General features: G+C 44.3%; 1 protein-coding gene across 1 annotated transcript in view; it reads right to left on the bottom strand.

Annotated features, from left to right (window-relative positions):
- LOC119185990 (uncharacterized) overlaps positions 1-13,472 on the bottom strand; it is a 33,889-nt gene extending 20,417 nt beyond the window's left edge. The window contains exons 1-2 of the mRNA XM_075869235.1: positions 13,391-13,472; positions 1,536-1,658 (exon numbers count right to left, since the gene is read on the bottom strand). Of these exons, the coding sequence (XP_075725350.1) occupies positions 1,536-1,560 (25 nt within the window). The 5' untranslated portion in view covers positions 1,561-1,658; positions 13,391-13,472. The remainder of the gene's footprint in view (positions 1-1,535; positions 1,659-13,390) is intronic.
- Between the last annotated feature and the right edge of the window lie 3,852 nt (positions 13,473-17,324).

Here is a 17,324-nt window from a genome sequence, read left to right as displayed (position 1 = left end):
AGGTCGACGACGTCCTCAATATAGCTGGTAAAGGTCTCGCCAGTCTGCTGAGAGCGGACGCGCAAGCGCTGTTCTGCCCTCTGCTTGCGGACAACCGGCCGACCGAACACTTCAGCACATGACGTCTTGAAGACGCTCCATGTGGGGATGTTGTGTTTGTGGTTATTAAACCACAATTCGGCGACGCCAGTGAGATAAAATATCACGTGGCCCAGCTTGTCGGCTTCATCCCACTTATTGTTGGCGCTCACCAGTTCGTAGTGCTCGAGCCAGTCTTCTACGTCGGTCCCATCCGCACCGCTGAAGACCTTCGGCTCCCGTAGCCTGGGATGGCCAGGGTAGTTGAACTGGAGCGAAGGCGTCGATGTAGTGGCGTTGGTAGTCATGACAGGTGGTAGCGTGCGGCTTCGCAGCTCCAGGGTGTAGCAACGGGGATTAACAGCACCTCCACCAAATGTGAAGAGGTTTATTAGCCGTTAAAGGCAGCGACGAGACAGCGTGATGAACCGTCCAGCGATCGGCACAGCAACGAACCGAAGCACGAGCCGAGAGAGCCGGGCGTTGGCGATGCTGCTCGCTGCAGGCACATCTTCTTCTTCACAATATATATATATATATATATATATATATATATATATATATATATATATATATATATATATATATATATATATATATATATATATATATAGACAGTTGTCAACTAGTAGCGATTTCTTGCAGACGTTTACTGCAGCAGGAGGACTAAGAATTGTGGTAGTTAGTAGATGGAATATTTCAGCGTTGAACTTTTTTTATCAAGCAACTTTCCTTTTTCTGCAATTTGTGCCCTAAATGTGGCAAATTGAAATTGTTACATTTGTTTTTAGTGACTCAGTCCTTGCAGCGCTGTGTTGGAAAACAATGAGTGCTTGGAAATGCAGAAGATGAGCCTAACAAATGACGTCGAAGGTTTTTAAACAATGAAGATTAGACACCAGGACCATCATTACCATTGTTCAAAAACAATTTCAACATCACGGTTCCTTAGAAACGTTTGTACAGAAATCAATGACTAGGACACAGTGTTTGAGATCGCGGCAGAAACGACTAGTGTAGAGGCGACGGCTCAGTCTAGACACTTCGAAGGTATTCACTAAGCTCCTCCCGCCAGGAGGTGCCAGTGAGTGTGCCGCCATTGCCCTAGTTCGTCAGCAATGCGGCATATTACAGCCGGATGTTTGGCACCGCTTCACCTAACACGTTTTCTTAATCAGCATACCAAATATGTGCTGCCGAGAACTTTGGTTGTGGTCCGACGATGACTTTCATGTGTGATACCACAAGTATGGTGACTTCTGCACTAGCACCCCTTGCGGATGACGTCACGTGAATTCCTCCTGCATGATAGCGTACACTTACCGTAGATGTTTAAAATACAAGTACACGATGCAAGCACGTTTTGAGCATAATCGATCGAGTCAAAAACCAAATTGACGACTGCGAGTGCAAAGCGAGATGTGTCATGTGCATTTCGGGCAAATCGTTACTCTCACCGTCTTCGTACGAGCAGCGGCACATGTCGGCCTCGGGGCACGATGCCTTCAGGACTTTCTTGTTGGGTTTTGCAGCCTGGCAGGCCTTCAGGCAAGCCTTTTGTGTGCACCCACGTTTCTTTACTAGAAGGAAAGAAGTAGCTAAGTGTAAACAGATTTGGTTCTTGCTAGGTGAAATATTTATACATGCTGAGCAGGCACCAGTCACTGTGACATGGTGCCAGTTTAGCATCTATAGTCGCATACAATAATAGAAGTCAGCAACATTTCGGCCTCAAAGGCGGATGCACACAAGCCCGTACCAAAGGGCGCGCTCTCCTGGCTAAGCTCATGAGCCGGGTGGCTGGTGACCCCGCCTTCGGAGGACGCTGCCGAAAGCAAGAGTGGGACTATTTTTTCAGTTGTTCAACCGAAGGGCGACCTGCTATTCAAGCAGAACAACAGGTCACCCTTCCAGTTAGAATGTAAAAGGGACCACTTGCTTCTAGTTTATCTGGTAGCTAGTGGTCCCTGTAGGTGGCCAGTTGAGTTGTAACTAGGATTAGCTGCTTACTGTAACCACTTGCAACTGCATGGGGCCAACTGTTCCCAGAATTGGCCCCCAGCTGTAACCAGTTGACCTGCAGTAACCAGTCTATTAAACTGAATGCCAGAGTTGAAACTAGCTGGATTACCAGTTGGCGCCGCTTACCTAACACGTTTTCTTAGTCAACATACTGGGTACAGCAAAGGCTGCGAGTGCTTCAAAAATACTTCGGATGTTGTTTTATGTCATCATACCCACTTAAAAAACAATATATTTTGCATGCCAGCACAAGGACTCTAGCTATAACCCCTGAGAAGTTTATGTGGTCAGTTATTTATGATAAATGACACTGTTTTTGACCGGGGGCGTTAAAAATACCAGATGGTCAAAATTTCCGGAGCTCTCAACTACGGCGACCCTCATGATCATATTGTGGTATAGGGGTGTAAAAGCCCAGATATTATTGAGGTGTGTAGCGATAAGCGAAGCCAGTCTAGCGAATGAGCGGATGCGTACGAGGTGCACTCTACTCTTTAGGGTGAAGCTCAAGTGTTTCTAAGCTTTTAAATGCCGTGCATTTCTTAATACGCACGAAGTCGCGGATCCGGCGGTGCAGTCCACACCCCCACTGCGCATGCTCATGTCGCGTGCCAACTGTTGCTCCCCTCCCTCTCTCTCGCCTCGCAAGGCCGATGCAGGGAGCGTCTGCTAGTGAAAAAAAAACACAGACTTCTCACACTTCACAACCATTCACTGACCACCCCCTATATGTACACTGGGTCGTGCATTCAGAATTCAGTCAAGGGCATCTTGGCTTTCGCTTCACGTGAAGGTTTGCTTGATGGAAGCAACAGTACCTTCAATCAGAAGTGGGGCAACACCTAACACCAGCGTCCCACCACTCGTTGGAGGCAGCGGTTATCCTTTATTCAACAAGAACAATAAGGACGAAATGACAAGCATTCCCAAACCATACCTAATTGTGCAACACTCGTGTGATACCCCCCCCCCCACTCTGCGACGCACTTACTCGGGTTCTCCCCAAGGGGAGATCTACGCATGCAGCATTTTTTTAGTAATCGGGCAGGACTGAGGGTTGTAAATTATGAGCCTCACATTACTCGGAGCTGTTAGTACGTATCTGGCGGGCGCGTTGGTGGCGCAACACAGTGGCACATATTGTCCCTGCAGGTCGCCTTTTTGAAGTCCGCATGTGGAACTGCCACTTTGCAGTAGTCCTGACATTTCAAATCTACGCACTCTGAAACGGGATGAAATGACATTAGGATTGCTGCCTCTTCTTTTCTCCACATATGCCAGTACGATGATGCATGGACTGATTACTTGTAGCGGGGACTCGCAGTCTAAAATTACACTCGAATTAGGGACGTATAGTCAATAGTAACTGAAAGTTATTCTTCCAGTTGTGCAGCTTTTATTCGTGCAACCTCGTTACCGTTTTAATATTCCCAGCTGTTCGTTAGCTTACCTGGCAGAAGTCTTGGAAATATTGCGGCCAGACACCAAAGAACATTACAACAGGTGACTTGTATTAAACATTTATTTGATTTATTTAGACTTAGCTTTATGAATGACAAACAGTGCTTGCATCTTGAGTGCCATCTTATTTGCCAAAAAAAGCAACAACCACAAGCTTAAAGTACCTTACACATCTGGTTCCTCGGGTAACTTGCCTCGACAACTTGACAGCTTCATTTGTGCTTAACTCTAAAGTTGGCTCCTCTAATTGACAGACTGATATGACAAGTGCATGGTGAAGGCATCCAAGTATACTATGAATGATTTTAAATGCTGGATTCACTAACACCTGTTATCTATGGGTGAAACAGCGGCAACAGTAAAGTTCCTGTAAGCAGTTTTGTGAAATTGAAGTTGAATGCACAGGGCGTCTGGGTGGGCTCCTTAGTTCATGAACATTATGGGGGAACCGTGCAATATACGGGCACAGCGCTATCAACCTGGTCGACTTCGGTGGTTTTCATTATGAGCGGAATGGATTCCACTTGCTGATGCTCCTGATGCGAAGATTAGTTAGCAAAATTGTCAATTCTATAAATCAACGCTTTGTTTTTCATTTGTTAATACCCATTGTGCACGAAGTTTTCGAACATAGTATATGAATTTTTTATAGTACAATTCTTCCTAGTTACTATAGCGTATGTGCGGTGCAACTTAGTTAAATATAAAATGGGCTTTTATTTTTGCATTCTCATATAATCTACTATATCTTTGGATCTCCTTACCATCTTCGTACGAGCATGTGCACATGTCGGATGCCTTGCATGAGACGTTGAGCACCTTTTTATCGGGTTCTGCCTCCCGACAAGCTTTCCAGCAGGCGTCTATCAAGCACGCTGCAAGAAGGTCATAAACTAGGCAGCAGTGCCACATGGTAGAGTGACACGTGCTCTATTACATTTTGTCAGGAAGAACTGGCGTACTCAGGCTCCTAGCGAACTGCGATGTAGTTTCTCTGCTTAAGCTTGTTAATGAAGTGTTTCATTGAATTTTTAATGATGAAGCTGCAGGGGTGGCAGTACTTGCATTTCGTAATTTGAGGAGCCTCTAAACAGCACCTAGACAAATGCGTGCACCTGGGTGTCGCTTCACTTATGGCCGAGCACCTTGTCTTCAAGATGTGAGGAGACTACCTCTTCTTGTCTCGGAATTTATGACAATGAGATCTGCATTTTATAGAGAATGCCTTCATCATACTCACTCATCGGGACCGGTAGTGGTGCTACTGTTTCTCTGCGCCGTTAGAAAGTATGCGCTTTTCTGGCTCTTCTTAACACATACACTGTTATTTTAAACGCCAAATTTCGATCGGAGTCTCCTTTATACCATTTGAAGGCTCTTTATGTTGTCTAAAATTTAATTGCCTCTGGATTTAATAAAAAGACGATGAGCACTTACAGTGTGTTTGCAGCGTTCCTCAAACGACACGAAGGACTACAGAGAACACAAAAACAAGACAGAGCCTGTCTTGTTTGCGTTCTTGAAACCCTATTGTCTGCTGTTTTGAGAACACTGTCAAGATGAAGCAACTCTGCCGTATAGAGGTATTGTACTTGATGCATATTATTATATTTTTGCATAGTGTGTGCCTGCTTTGACTGCACAATGCACATGCTGTGGCGGGGATAGAATTTCGTACGACGTCAGAAGAAAGAAATGACAGTAGGACATAATTCATCAAGCTTTAGAGCATCAAGATTTCTACTGGTGTGTAGTGCTCGTCCGCTCTGGTGCATTCGCCGGCAGTGCGTTCGAAACGTGCTAAATCGGCCGGAAATATCTTGAAGCGACAACGTGAGACTACAAGGTGCCCTTCTCAGTTTGAGTGGGCTTGTAATGCCATAATAATGATAATAAAAAATAATGCATTGAATGGTCTGTTGATAAGCCAGTGATCTGTTGCAAGATTGCGTGCCATTCGGTATGCCAAACAGGCTTATTAATTGATTGATTTGTGGGGTTTAACGTCCTAAAACCACCATATGATTATGAGCGACGCCGTAGTGGAGGGCTCTGGAAATTTCGACCCCCTGGGGTTCTTTAACGTGCACACAAATCTGAGTACACGGGCCTACAACATTTCTGCCTCCATCGGAAATGCAGCCGCCGCAGCCGGGATACGAACCTGCCAAACAGGCTTAGCTCCAGCTTCACATAGGATCGAGCTACAAGTATCTGAGCCATGAGGATTTGAAGCAGCCAAAAGACAAAACACGGACGAGGAAAGCGGCACACACAACTGGCATGCAATAAACACATACGCAGTCCAGTCGTGTGTGCCACTCGTGTATACTGTCTTTTGACTAGTTCAAACCTTCAAAAATATGTTCACTGCCGTCCTTTGCGAAAGACAACATGCGAGCGCACGGCTCTTGCTGCTGCCCACAACAGCAAAAGCCGATAGCTAAAAGAAAGCACGCCCGCTTTTGGCTGTACCTCCCGTAGTGAGGGAGCGTATAATTAATCTAGCAGCGCTTGACCAACGGCCATGACTCGCCATCTTATTTGCCTATAGATGACGCCAAAATCGGACATGGTTTCTTCCTTGATGACTCTTTAGACAGCCGCCGCAGAGTGCAGGCCATGGGCTCACGTGTTTCATTTCATGAAGGCACTACGACATCGTACCAACCGACTCATTTCGCAACTTAACTGTTGTGTGGATCATGTCTGCTCAGTCGAATAGGACTGCTTTCGGCTGCCCGAGGGGCTTGATTAGTTGAGTAACTATTTAATTTAAAAGTGAAACGCTAACAAGAAGTCTGCAGCTGCCATCAACACGAAAGCCGTAGTAAGTGCGAAGCAGTCATACGCGTGCACTTCGGCGACGCTGACGCCCACGGACAAGAGCGTGCTGGCGTTGCAACCATGAATCCTGCTCGTCGTTTATGAATGGAAAGAAAACTCATTAGTGTTTAAGTAGTGCCCTCGCTTCCTTCTTTCCATTCGCACCTTCACGTCACTCGTGACCCTTGCTTCTCTTTTTTCACCACTTGCTATTTGTCACAGGGTCGTGGCGTGCACGACGGTAGCAGGCTGGATGTTCAGATGAAAAATGTTTATTAGACCGAACTTGTGGCCGATAAACGGAAAGTCAGATTACAGTAACACAGCGGCACTGATAACGACGAACGTCGTCGGCTATCGAGCAACTGACCAGCGTAAGCACGTCGGCGTTTATACACGTGCCGTCGAATAATCTAGCGTTATCGCTGGCGGCCACGTAGGTTCCAGAATAATCAGCGATGTTTTTGAAGTGGGCGTAATCTTAACAAAACAATCTGCTACATTCCTGAAACTTCTCGAACGCTGCAGGCGTGGTTTTCGCTGAGAATCACTGACAGTGCAACGGTGTGATAACACAACTTATAAAGAAATGTGGCGTTGCCAAATGCCACCTAGATAATTTCAGGCCTGCTCACTGTTTTTGCCGCGGGTTCTGACGTCACTTCATTTAGACTGGTGTGCTTCGCTGCACGGACGTATCTACGCTTGCTCTCGTCGCTCGAGAGACTTGGATTGCCAAACCTGACGAACGTTTTCGTGGCGTGCTGGTGTGCCTGTTGGCGACTCGGGAGGGTCGTGTTTTTCTGTGTCCGTTAGCTGCAGCGTGGATGTGCGATGCGCTTTGTGCACTGGATATTCGCAATCTGTACGGCTGCGAATCCGAGCGGTTTGGCAATGCTGCGTGGCAAATTGTCGCAGCAAAGGGACTGAAGTTGTGAGTGTTCTCGTTTCCTAAGGGCAACCGAAGCACGAAATCGAAGAGTGTCGTTCGTCAATGTCACGCCGAAATCCGTTTTCTTTGTGACCCGAAGGTACGCGCGTCCGTACTACATATTTCTAAGTCGTTTCAATGACACCATCTCCAGCATGTTCCGTTCTTGATCTAAAGTAAAGGTGTCGTGTTTGCTTTGGACTTGTTGGCGTTAGGCCTGACAGTGAAGCAATAAACGCGCGTGGCGGTACATTTTAAGAACAATTGTTTTTCCTTCAGGGTCGGTAAACATTTGGCTATAGGCGATTAGCGCAGCAGAATTCTTGTATTACGTCTGTTTACTTGAGTAGGAAAAAGGAAAGAGTGCTGTTGCATTACTTAGTGTATCGGTTTAGTGCATAGTATTTTCTTGCCGGTGTTCCAACCACTATATTGCGGTTTTATAATTTTGCGCCAGCTTTGCCATCACCTTAGCCTAATATGTTTTCTTGAAATGTATATAGATATGTGTAGACACTTACGGTAAAGTGCCTTTTAAAGGGGTGACAGCTCTACTTCCGGCTAGAATATTTAAGAACCACTACCAAATATACCGACAGAAGAACCGGCAGAGCAGTAGAAGTGCCCACGGGGGCTGCAAAGTTCAACCTAGACCCAGTACCAACATTTTTCCCAAACCCTAAGTTATATAAGCGACTTCGCACCACCGTAAGAGGGGCCAGAGAAAAAGAGGAAGCGCCAATCCTTGTGTCGGTCACAAGAGATACTTGTGAAACGAAATATTTTGCTTTCTGTTGCAATGGTCATCGCCCTGATGTCGTGCTGAATAACATATAGTAGTGGCAGCCGCACAAACTCTCAATAACTACGGGTCTATGAAGACAGATGCTCGAAAGAGTACAAACAAAACGGCAGATACTCGGCAAATGTGTATACGAACAGTTTCTCTGCAAGTTCTAGCTAGTGTGTGTGTTTGTGTGTGTTTGTAACAAAATAAAGAATGAATAAGATTTATCTTCAATATTTCGTCACTTTGGTGGTCCAACAAAATTTGCTCTTATAGATCGAATACACGTTCGATAGCGCACATTCTTTGACTTTTTCTTATAAGAAATGGTTCAATCCCCAAACACTTTCAAGCGTAATACATTACTCAAACCAGCGCCCCCCCCCCTCTTTTTTTGGCGCCAAAAGCAGAATAAAGACGCTAAGCAAGTAAAACTTGCCGCGAACGTTTTATCCTTTAACGGGAGACGATTGTGGCAATAGATTCACCGCCTCCGTACGCACGCTCGCTCGGCCAAAACAAACGTGATGTAGGCCTGAAAATATGTTTTAGGTAGCATTACATTGCCCCCTCTGAAAAGGCATCGCGCCAATGCTTGAAACAGAACACGGGAAAAATGCACAAACAATAAAAATAACTAAAGTAAAAAAATACAGTAATAAGTATAAGTGCAAGTAATAAAGCACCATAATAGAGGAAGAACAACAAACAATACACTCTTTAGGTTCGTTAACGAGCATGAAACGGCTTGTGGCGCACGGCATGAACGACTATGAACATACTGAAACTTTCAAGTGAGCTAGTATGATCGTCTGCGAAACATTAAATATTTGAATGACGGTGTTTCAAACTTGTGCACCTGAATGTACACAGCCGCACGAGCTTTTTGAAACGCCCATACTCTTCAGAAGGACCGTGCGCAATACGGTGTTCTTACTAGTCCGAAATTTTATTGTATTTAAAACATTCAATATCGGAAGTGACGGTAATTCTAATGTGTGCACCTGAATGGACATAGCCGCACAAGCTTTTGTAGCGCCTACAATTGTTGGAAGGAGCGTGTGCAACACGTTTTTATATTGATGAGCCGACAGTTGCAGGTTAATTTCCGGGTGGACTTGCATGACGTTCTGATTACAACTTACTCATTCTAAGTGCCTCATTTGGACCCATGAGCTGAAATTCGGTACGTCGCGAATTTGTGACAATAGGCTAAAAAAGTTTATGAAATGTTCGACGAAACAATATTTTCAATAATGCATTTTGCTCTCACAAACTTATTGAAGCTATCAAGTAAACTCTTTCATAATTTTACTACTGTCTTCAAACATTCGGTACTTAGGAAATGTCTTCAATATGTGCGCCTGAATGGACATAGGGCATCTGCTTTTTGAAGTGCCTACACTCTTTGAAAGGATCCTGCGAGATACATTTTTTATAGGGCAGATATAGTGAAATGTTGATGGGCTGATTTCCAGATTGAATCAAATGACGTTATGATGAAGATTTATCCATCTTGATTTGCTATTTGCATCTATGTGTTCCGGAACGTTGCGAAATCACAATAGGCTGAAATAGTTTACAGAATGGCTGTTATTGCTTTCCTGCTCTCATAAAGTGATGTTTTAATCACCAGAGTTATCACTATTTGAATTACAACAATGACATTACTGTTAAATTATCGTCCCGTCGTGAATATTGCAGTGAAACAATTCAAACAATAAACTTCATTGAGATTACTCGTGACTTATTTGCTTTTGCCTCAAATGCAGCATGTTTTCGCTTCCCTCATTGCATAAAAGCTGGCCGTGAAAAAACACAGAAAAATTACGAAAACGATAAGGTAACATAAGTGTCAAACTGCTAGCGTTGGAAGTTGAATGAAGAGCTCTGTAATTTCGTTGTTAATGTGCGGTAAAATAAAGCATACATGACTTACTGCATGAATCAGAACTTCTGTGAAATTCGAAGTAATTTCATTAGTTGGAAAATTAACACTAAGTACTGTCATTTCTTTCGGCCAGCTGTGGTCTGAGGTGTAGTGCAGCTTCAAAAAAAGAGGTCCTAGAATAGTAGTTGGCAATGTAATTAATTTACCACTAATCTTGTATAATCTCTGCTGATAACTACCATAAACAGTGTTGAATGCTAATAAGCCCTCATATAGCATGTTACACGACTGTACACAGTGTTTTATATGCAGCTTCATTCAACTGTCAGATGAACATTTTTTGAAAAGACAGAACATACTTCGCCGCCTTGAGAAAGTAACCTCGTCTGGCTTTCGTGGCTGAATGAGCGAACGACTTTACAAATGATTTTACGCGTCATACCGCCTTTCACAGGCGAGTGACCGTAGGTAGTTGATTCTCTAAATTCTGTCAGTCGCATTTATGATGATAAAAACTTTGAAGCTCATTTTTTTTCTCACCCAGACACACTGCCTTTCCACCCACAAGCTTGCACGATTTTCCTTTCTTACTGCACTCTTCACTTTGCACAGCACTGCACTTTGCGGGTTTCTCGTCTGCAGGGCCTCCAACAAAAACATGAAACGAAGTCATGTTTTTTAAGTAAAAAGCGCTTGCTATTACGCTAAACGACTATGTAAACGCAACACAAGCGTCAAAGAAATTGACTTTGGAAATAACTTCGGCAGCGGTATGTACTATCAGCGTTAAGCGAAATGCGAACAGCGGCCACCATTAAGCCCTAACCACACGTATGCCTTGCAGCTTGTCTGTGGGGTGAGAGCTTCGTCCCTATGCGCACCCACTCCCTGTGACGGGAGAGGGCGCGCAGCTACACGTATAGTTTCGTGCTTTCTCCGTCCATATGAAGAGGCACGCGCTAGCGCGTTGTGACGCGTACGTGTGGTTAGGGCTTTAGAAATTGCACAATGCGTGCCGTGCAATCATCACCATTGGCTGGCGCACAGCTCTGCAGTTTGTCAGCGCTGCGCTTGTCCATGGTTATTTCCATGGCGATACCGTTTCAAATGTTGGCCGCTCATCGCGTTTCATTTACGCCGATAGAACAGGTCTACCCTATGGGCTACCGATCGTAATTCGTGGCCTGCGTCTAAGCACGTTCGCTTAGTGCGAAACGTTTTAAAATAACTCGCATATGTAATCGACGTGTATGGTCTTCATTTATGTCTGACACTAGTCGGTGGCTCACAAATTCTATTCACAGTGTGAAGGTGGCATGACGATAGTTATAGCGCGAGAACAAAACGACGACACAGAGACGAGAAGAACACGAAAGTCACTTCTTGTCTCTGTGTCGTCGTTTTGTTCTCGCGCTATAACTATCGTGATGTCATACCAACTAGCCCAAGCTGCCACACTTCTAAGTGAAGGTGGCGTTCAGGGAGACAGGTGTACTATCAGCGTCAAATGAAACCCGAATATCGGCAAATCCTTTGCGATGGTAATGTGCGCATCGCCCATGTTATCACTGATTGACAAACGTGTGCACCTTGTTTAGCAGCTGTGCGCAAATATACGTGCATGTTCATGGTGATAAGTGGGTGGCGCGCACTTTACCATCGCAAGGGCTTTGCCGATGTTCGGGTTTCATTTGACGCTGATAGTACAGTTTGGTTAGGCGAAAGCTTTAGATGTCTCATAAGACGCAGAAATTTACCTTCGGCATCAACACGAGTGATGCGAAAAGAGATCGTCGAGTGATGACGCCACCGTAAACGACGTCACAGGCTGCCAAAATCTGTGACGCCACTGATACGTCTCGTAAAGTGCGTAAGGTTTTCGGGGAAGGGAGGCGTAGGAGAATCAATACAATTGGGGATGATGATATGTGGGGTTTAACGTTCCAAAACGACGATATGTTTATGAGAGACGCCGTATTGGAGGGCTCCGGAAATTTCGACCATCTGGGGTTCTTTAACGTGCACCCAAATCTGAGCACACGGGCCTACAACATTTTCGCCTCCATCGGAAATGCAGCCGCCGCAGCTGGGATTCGATCCCGCGACCTGCGGGTCAGCAGCCGAGTACCTTAGCCTCTAGACCACCGCGGCGGCGCACAGTACAATTGGTTCAGACGCAAAAGAAGCTAACTTTCTCCTTGTAGTCGTCTCAGGGGAATGCATACGGAATAGTATAAACTTTCAATTTTAACGTTTAGTATTTCTCTTCAAAACCATAATGCGGTCCGTAGTTGCTAACTTCTATAATTTAAAACATTGCGCAAGAGCGGGATAGCAAAAGTTAGTGCTTTATATTCAAGGCATTCATATATTGCAGGAAATTAAGAGTTGGCATATCGTCACGATAGTCTGAAAATACCAACAGAGCTGCCTCCAAATATCACAATAATTGCGGGGTATGCAGTTTAAAAGCTGGCTTTCCAGTCCGCAGGTTTTTACCGACTATTGACGGCATATCCGTTGTTAAGAACAGTGCGTACAAGCGGTTTTGCTTGGTGCTGGCGTCGATCGTTGTGCTTTTGACTTTTGCTACATTTGCTGGACGTAAGTCTGACCCTGTAGAGCTATTTTACTTATTTTGGCAGTTAACTCTTCACGAGTAGAGCGTGGCATAAATTACTACATACATTTCAGCAATAAATGAAAAAGTAGATGACGTTTGCTGCTACGGTCTGGGGACGCATGCGTAAGCGTGTCTTCCTTCCACCTTTCTTTTTAAGAGCTTTTGTTTTTCGCGAGTCATGGAAATTGGGGCTGTGGTATAGTGCCATGTGTGTGACTTATCGGCACTTCTCTAGATTTCACCTTTGGTTTTCGCTTCCTGGTTTTTATCTTTTTTTGCTTTGCCTGCGTATATATAGTTGCGTCCCAATCAATATAATCAACTCTAGTTGGAAGACTGCGCGGTGTCTGCGTTCCCTCGCTCGTTTGTTGTCTGCATTTGCGCTGCACTACATTATGATTTACTTGTTCCAACATGGGACGCTGCTGCTGCACATATGTTCAAGTTTGTAATATTGCTTTGTACGCATAATCGACGAATCACAGACGTTCGAATCTGCGGCGAGGAAGGCCGGCAGGTGCTTTTTGCGTATCAGTGTCGCTGCTAAAAATAGTGGCTGCAGTTGGTGCCGGAGTATTGAACAAGAAGAATCAGGCTGACATGCGCACACAAAGCTGTTCCTATATCTGAGCTGTAGTTGCTGGTATAATACTTACTGGGTGCTACCTTTCAAATTTGGGCCGTATTGTACATTTATAAGAATATTTTGGTTATTAAAATTCATAACAAGTGCGATCGACTTTCTGGACGTCTCCAATGAAGTAGTCTTACCTACGCACAGCGCTGCTCCTTTCGAAAAGTCGCATCCTTTTCCAAGTTTCTCGCACACTCTTGTCTCTTCTTTATTGCACTTGGTTCGATTTTTGCCTGCCACGTAAGGGAAGGACGATAATGTAAAATTTATAGAATTGATTGCAACACAAAAGACTGATTAGCACGCGCAATTAGTTCGCGATAAACCTCGTTGCGTGATGGTGGCTTCTGCGTAAAGCATGTAAGTAGCTTTCACTTGCTAAACAGCTGATAGCGAAAATATTGCAAACAAAAAAAAGAACTCCTAGATTCGGCATGCAGCGATTTGCGGGAACACAAGTACAAACGCTATTGCACGTCTTATTTGCTCGAAAAGACGAATGCAAATACATCTTCCGGTAGCAGTAGCCGGAGAACACTCTAGAAAGTTGTCAGCTTGAAAAATAGGAAGAAATGTTTACGGCTTACCTATTTTATTTAGACATCGCGAGTTTTTCTCTTGTGTGCAGCAAGGGACACAACGATACGTCGGAATGGCGCATATTAGCCAATACGCGCCTCACGTCGATACGTATTATAGCATCATCATTATCATCATCATCATCATCATCATCATAATCATTCTGACTCCTTCCACTGCAGGACAAAGGCCTCTCCTATATTCCGCCTATGTGTATATCTATGTATACGTATACGTAAACACACGCGGACTATGGGTACTGCGCTGCGCTGAGCGTACACACACGACGGCCGACAGATGGCAGTAATTTTGCATGATGTCTATGCTTCTGCCCCTTCGGCCCCAACCTAGCCACCATCAAACTTAGTTTTCCCCATTTATCCTCCCCTTCCTGAATAATAAAGTTTATTTCTCATCCTCCTCTGTTTATGAAGCTCTAGCAGAACCATTCTCTCTTAATGAAATTTCAGCTGCAGTATGGCGTGAAATGTGACATTTCCACTCGGGTCACGTCTACCGCACGTGGCGTTGGCCGGAAGTCTGGCTGCTGAACTTTTTGGGTTACGGAAACGCGCAGACAATGATGACGACGATTAAGAAGTTGCCTGTTATGCAGAGTGCTGTGCCGTCGACTAACTCGCAGTTCTGTTTCATCATGCTGCATACTTTCTCCTCTTCCTCGTTGCATTTCGTACGCTTGTTTCCTACGAAGAGAAATGAGGGAGATATTAATTATTTATTTGAAGATTATTCACCTATGCAGGTTCTGGCTACGCTGCTTTTGTTCCTGCGAAATTAAATGGAGCAGATGAGAATTTGTGAACAAATCGCGAGGAATTGACCGTCCTTCATCGGAAAAGCACAGAGTGCACGGCGCTAAAGCAATGAGATGGGCGTAAAAAATATGAGGAACAAATAAACTTTAACGAACTTGACAGGCTTTTACCATAATGAAAAGTAAGAAGCCCCCAACCACGTACGTGTTACAACACCCCAGCGCGTGGCGTGAATACTCGTTTCTCAGCCATCGGTGCAAAAGGAGACCACGAAGAGCCATCAACTAGTATCATTTTGTCGCTGTCTTGTAACCTGCCGCAAAGTTGATTGCGTGAAATCTTACCCGCACACATTGCCTTTTCGTCGACAAACTCGCATACTTTTCCTATTTTGGCACACTCTTGTTCCTCGCGGGTGTTGCATTCGGTCCGCTTGTGGCCTGCCAAAGGAAGCAAGCAGGAGCGTCAGTAAACCTGTAATGTCCACTTGAAGGAGACCAGATGACAGAATTCTGTTTAGTTGGGAAGCAAATGACACTGGAAGAGGGACACCATCCAGCGTATTCAGTTCAACATCATAACTTCTTTTTACTTTACAATGAGAAATTATCCACTTCATCACAATGAATACATCAAATTTAAGGCTTAAGAATAGGTAATGAACTTGTCAGAGCTTCGTCGAAAAGGAGTTAGTGCATATTTCATGTGTGGTAATTGAAGTTACACCGAGCTTATATGTTTTTTCAGTGTAACTAATTATTTTTGATTAAACTACTTAACCCATGCCTGAAAGAATTCACATTTTTTTTAAGTTAGCGGTATAACACCGCATATTAATAAATTATGTATAATGATGAAAAAATCCTTGATCTCTGTGCTGGGAATGCACCTAAGCCAACGTTTCGGCAAGTAGACTCGTCTTCTTCAAGATAGAAACGGCCTTGACAAAACATGTCCTCTTGTCGAAATGTTTCCTCCACTGCATCAGCTTGTTGAAAAAGATGACATCTTCGCCCATGCAGTGAATGGCCTCTCACGAATAGTAGAAATGGACGGCAAAACTTGCTCTAATTGAACTGGAATTAAACACTCAATTTGCTAAAAGGTATATACATTAGATAAATTTTCATTTCTTACGTACGCACCGTATTGCGAAAGCATTGTTACATAATCTGAAGGCAGGTTTGTCTAGTTGTAAAATGCATAGGTTGGCAGAATAAATGAAGCCTACTCACACTCACTCAATAAACTTTTTTCGCAGGACTCACTCGGACTTTGAGTTATGAAATTTATCTCCATCCAAACTCACTCGGACTCAGACTCACCAGAGCATGACTTAACCGGGCTCACTGGATATCAGACTCGCCAAACTTTTTTTCTCAAGCAGACTCACCCGGACTCATACTGACGCCTCAATTTGAGCATCGACTCATGAGTTAGTTTGCCGACCTATGGCAAAGTGACAGCTTTTTGCACAACTGAGTATACAAACTTGCACCCGAAAAGCAGAACCATGTATGGGTTCTGCGTTTTTAAAATTGTATGTCGCACGGGTCGTCAGGCACGTGAATCGTAAATGTCATATGAATGTGGAAGTATACGCAACATGAAAACTCGGCTTCTCAGAAACTACGTGACGGACGTTCATTTTTGAAAAAAAGCTTCGTCCTTCTGGTTCCAAAGCCCGAACGAAGCGCAGAGCTGGGCAGCCTTTCTTTCTTTTTCTGAAGTTTTATCTTTATTTTCCCGTCACTTTATATTTGTTCTCTTTTCCAGTGTTTTGTGTACTTTTTTGTCGTTATTTTTATTAATTTCGATTTTTCTACTGTTTCCCCTTTCCTTTGCTTTGTCTCTTTCTTTATATTCCACGCTCGCTTCCGCTTTCCATTTTTATACATGGCATGTGTTGTCGTGTTTTCATAGCCACAGTAGCAATGACCGCACTTCATATCATCATCAAGGCTTTCGAAGAACAAAATAGAAGAGTTTTCCCTGGCTCGAGTGCGCGCTCAGTATGCTTCAGTTGGCTGTGATATGTAGGTTTGTCTGCGCTACACCAAGAGACGACGACAGCATGCGACAACCTGGCTCGCTAAAGAATGCTGCAGTTAAAAAAATGAATCACCCGGAACGAGCAGTTCTGCGGGACATTGAATAGAACAGAATAAAATAAAATACTTCATTAAAGCAAATTATTCATGCAGAGAGGTAGTCAAAGTGCCCGACTGACCTTGGCCACCCATTCGACCTGGTCAATGAGCGCTAGCTGGTTAGCCAGGTCGAAGCTGGACAGACGGGACTCTAACTGCTTAAATTCAACAAAATTTTAATCCTGAAACCTCAAGGAACCTGATCGCCCAACAGCGTCGAGTAAGTGCATCTCCCAAACGCCACAATAACACTGAAGAAACGTCTAGAATTAGGCTTATACGCGTTGTTCATCCCATATATGGGGGAACCTTCTTAAGTAAGGGTCATCATATATGATGTGGTCGTACCATGTATGGCTGAGTTCGGCTGTCTATATAAAAAGTCTGTGCCATATATAGCTGCATTTGACCCAATATACGAACACATCTGGCCATATATGGCTATATCACGTCCCTATATGGTAATAGGTAGCCACCTATGCTGACATGTATACTCATATCATCACCAGCAGCAGCCTGACTACGCCGACTGCAGGGTGAAATCCTCTCCAATGATTCGCTTAATC

Source organism: Rhipicephalus microplus, chromosome 7 (assembly GCF_043290135.1).
Source record: "Rhipicephalus microplus isolate Deutch F79 chromosome 7, USDA_Rmic, whole genome shotgun sequence".
Lineage (NCBI taxonomy): Eukaryota > Metazoa > Arthropoda > Arachnida > Ixodida > Ixodidae > Rhipicephalus > Rhipicephalus microplus.
This window is presented reverse-complemented; position numbering and strand designations above follow the sequence as displayed.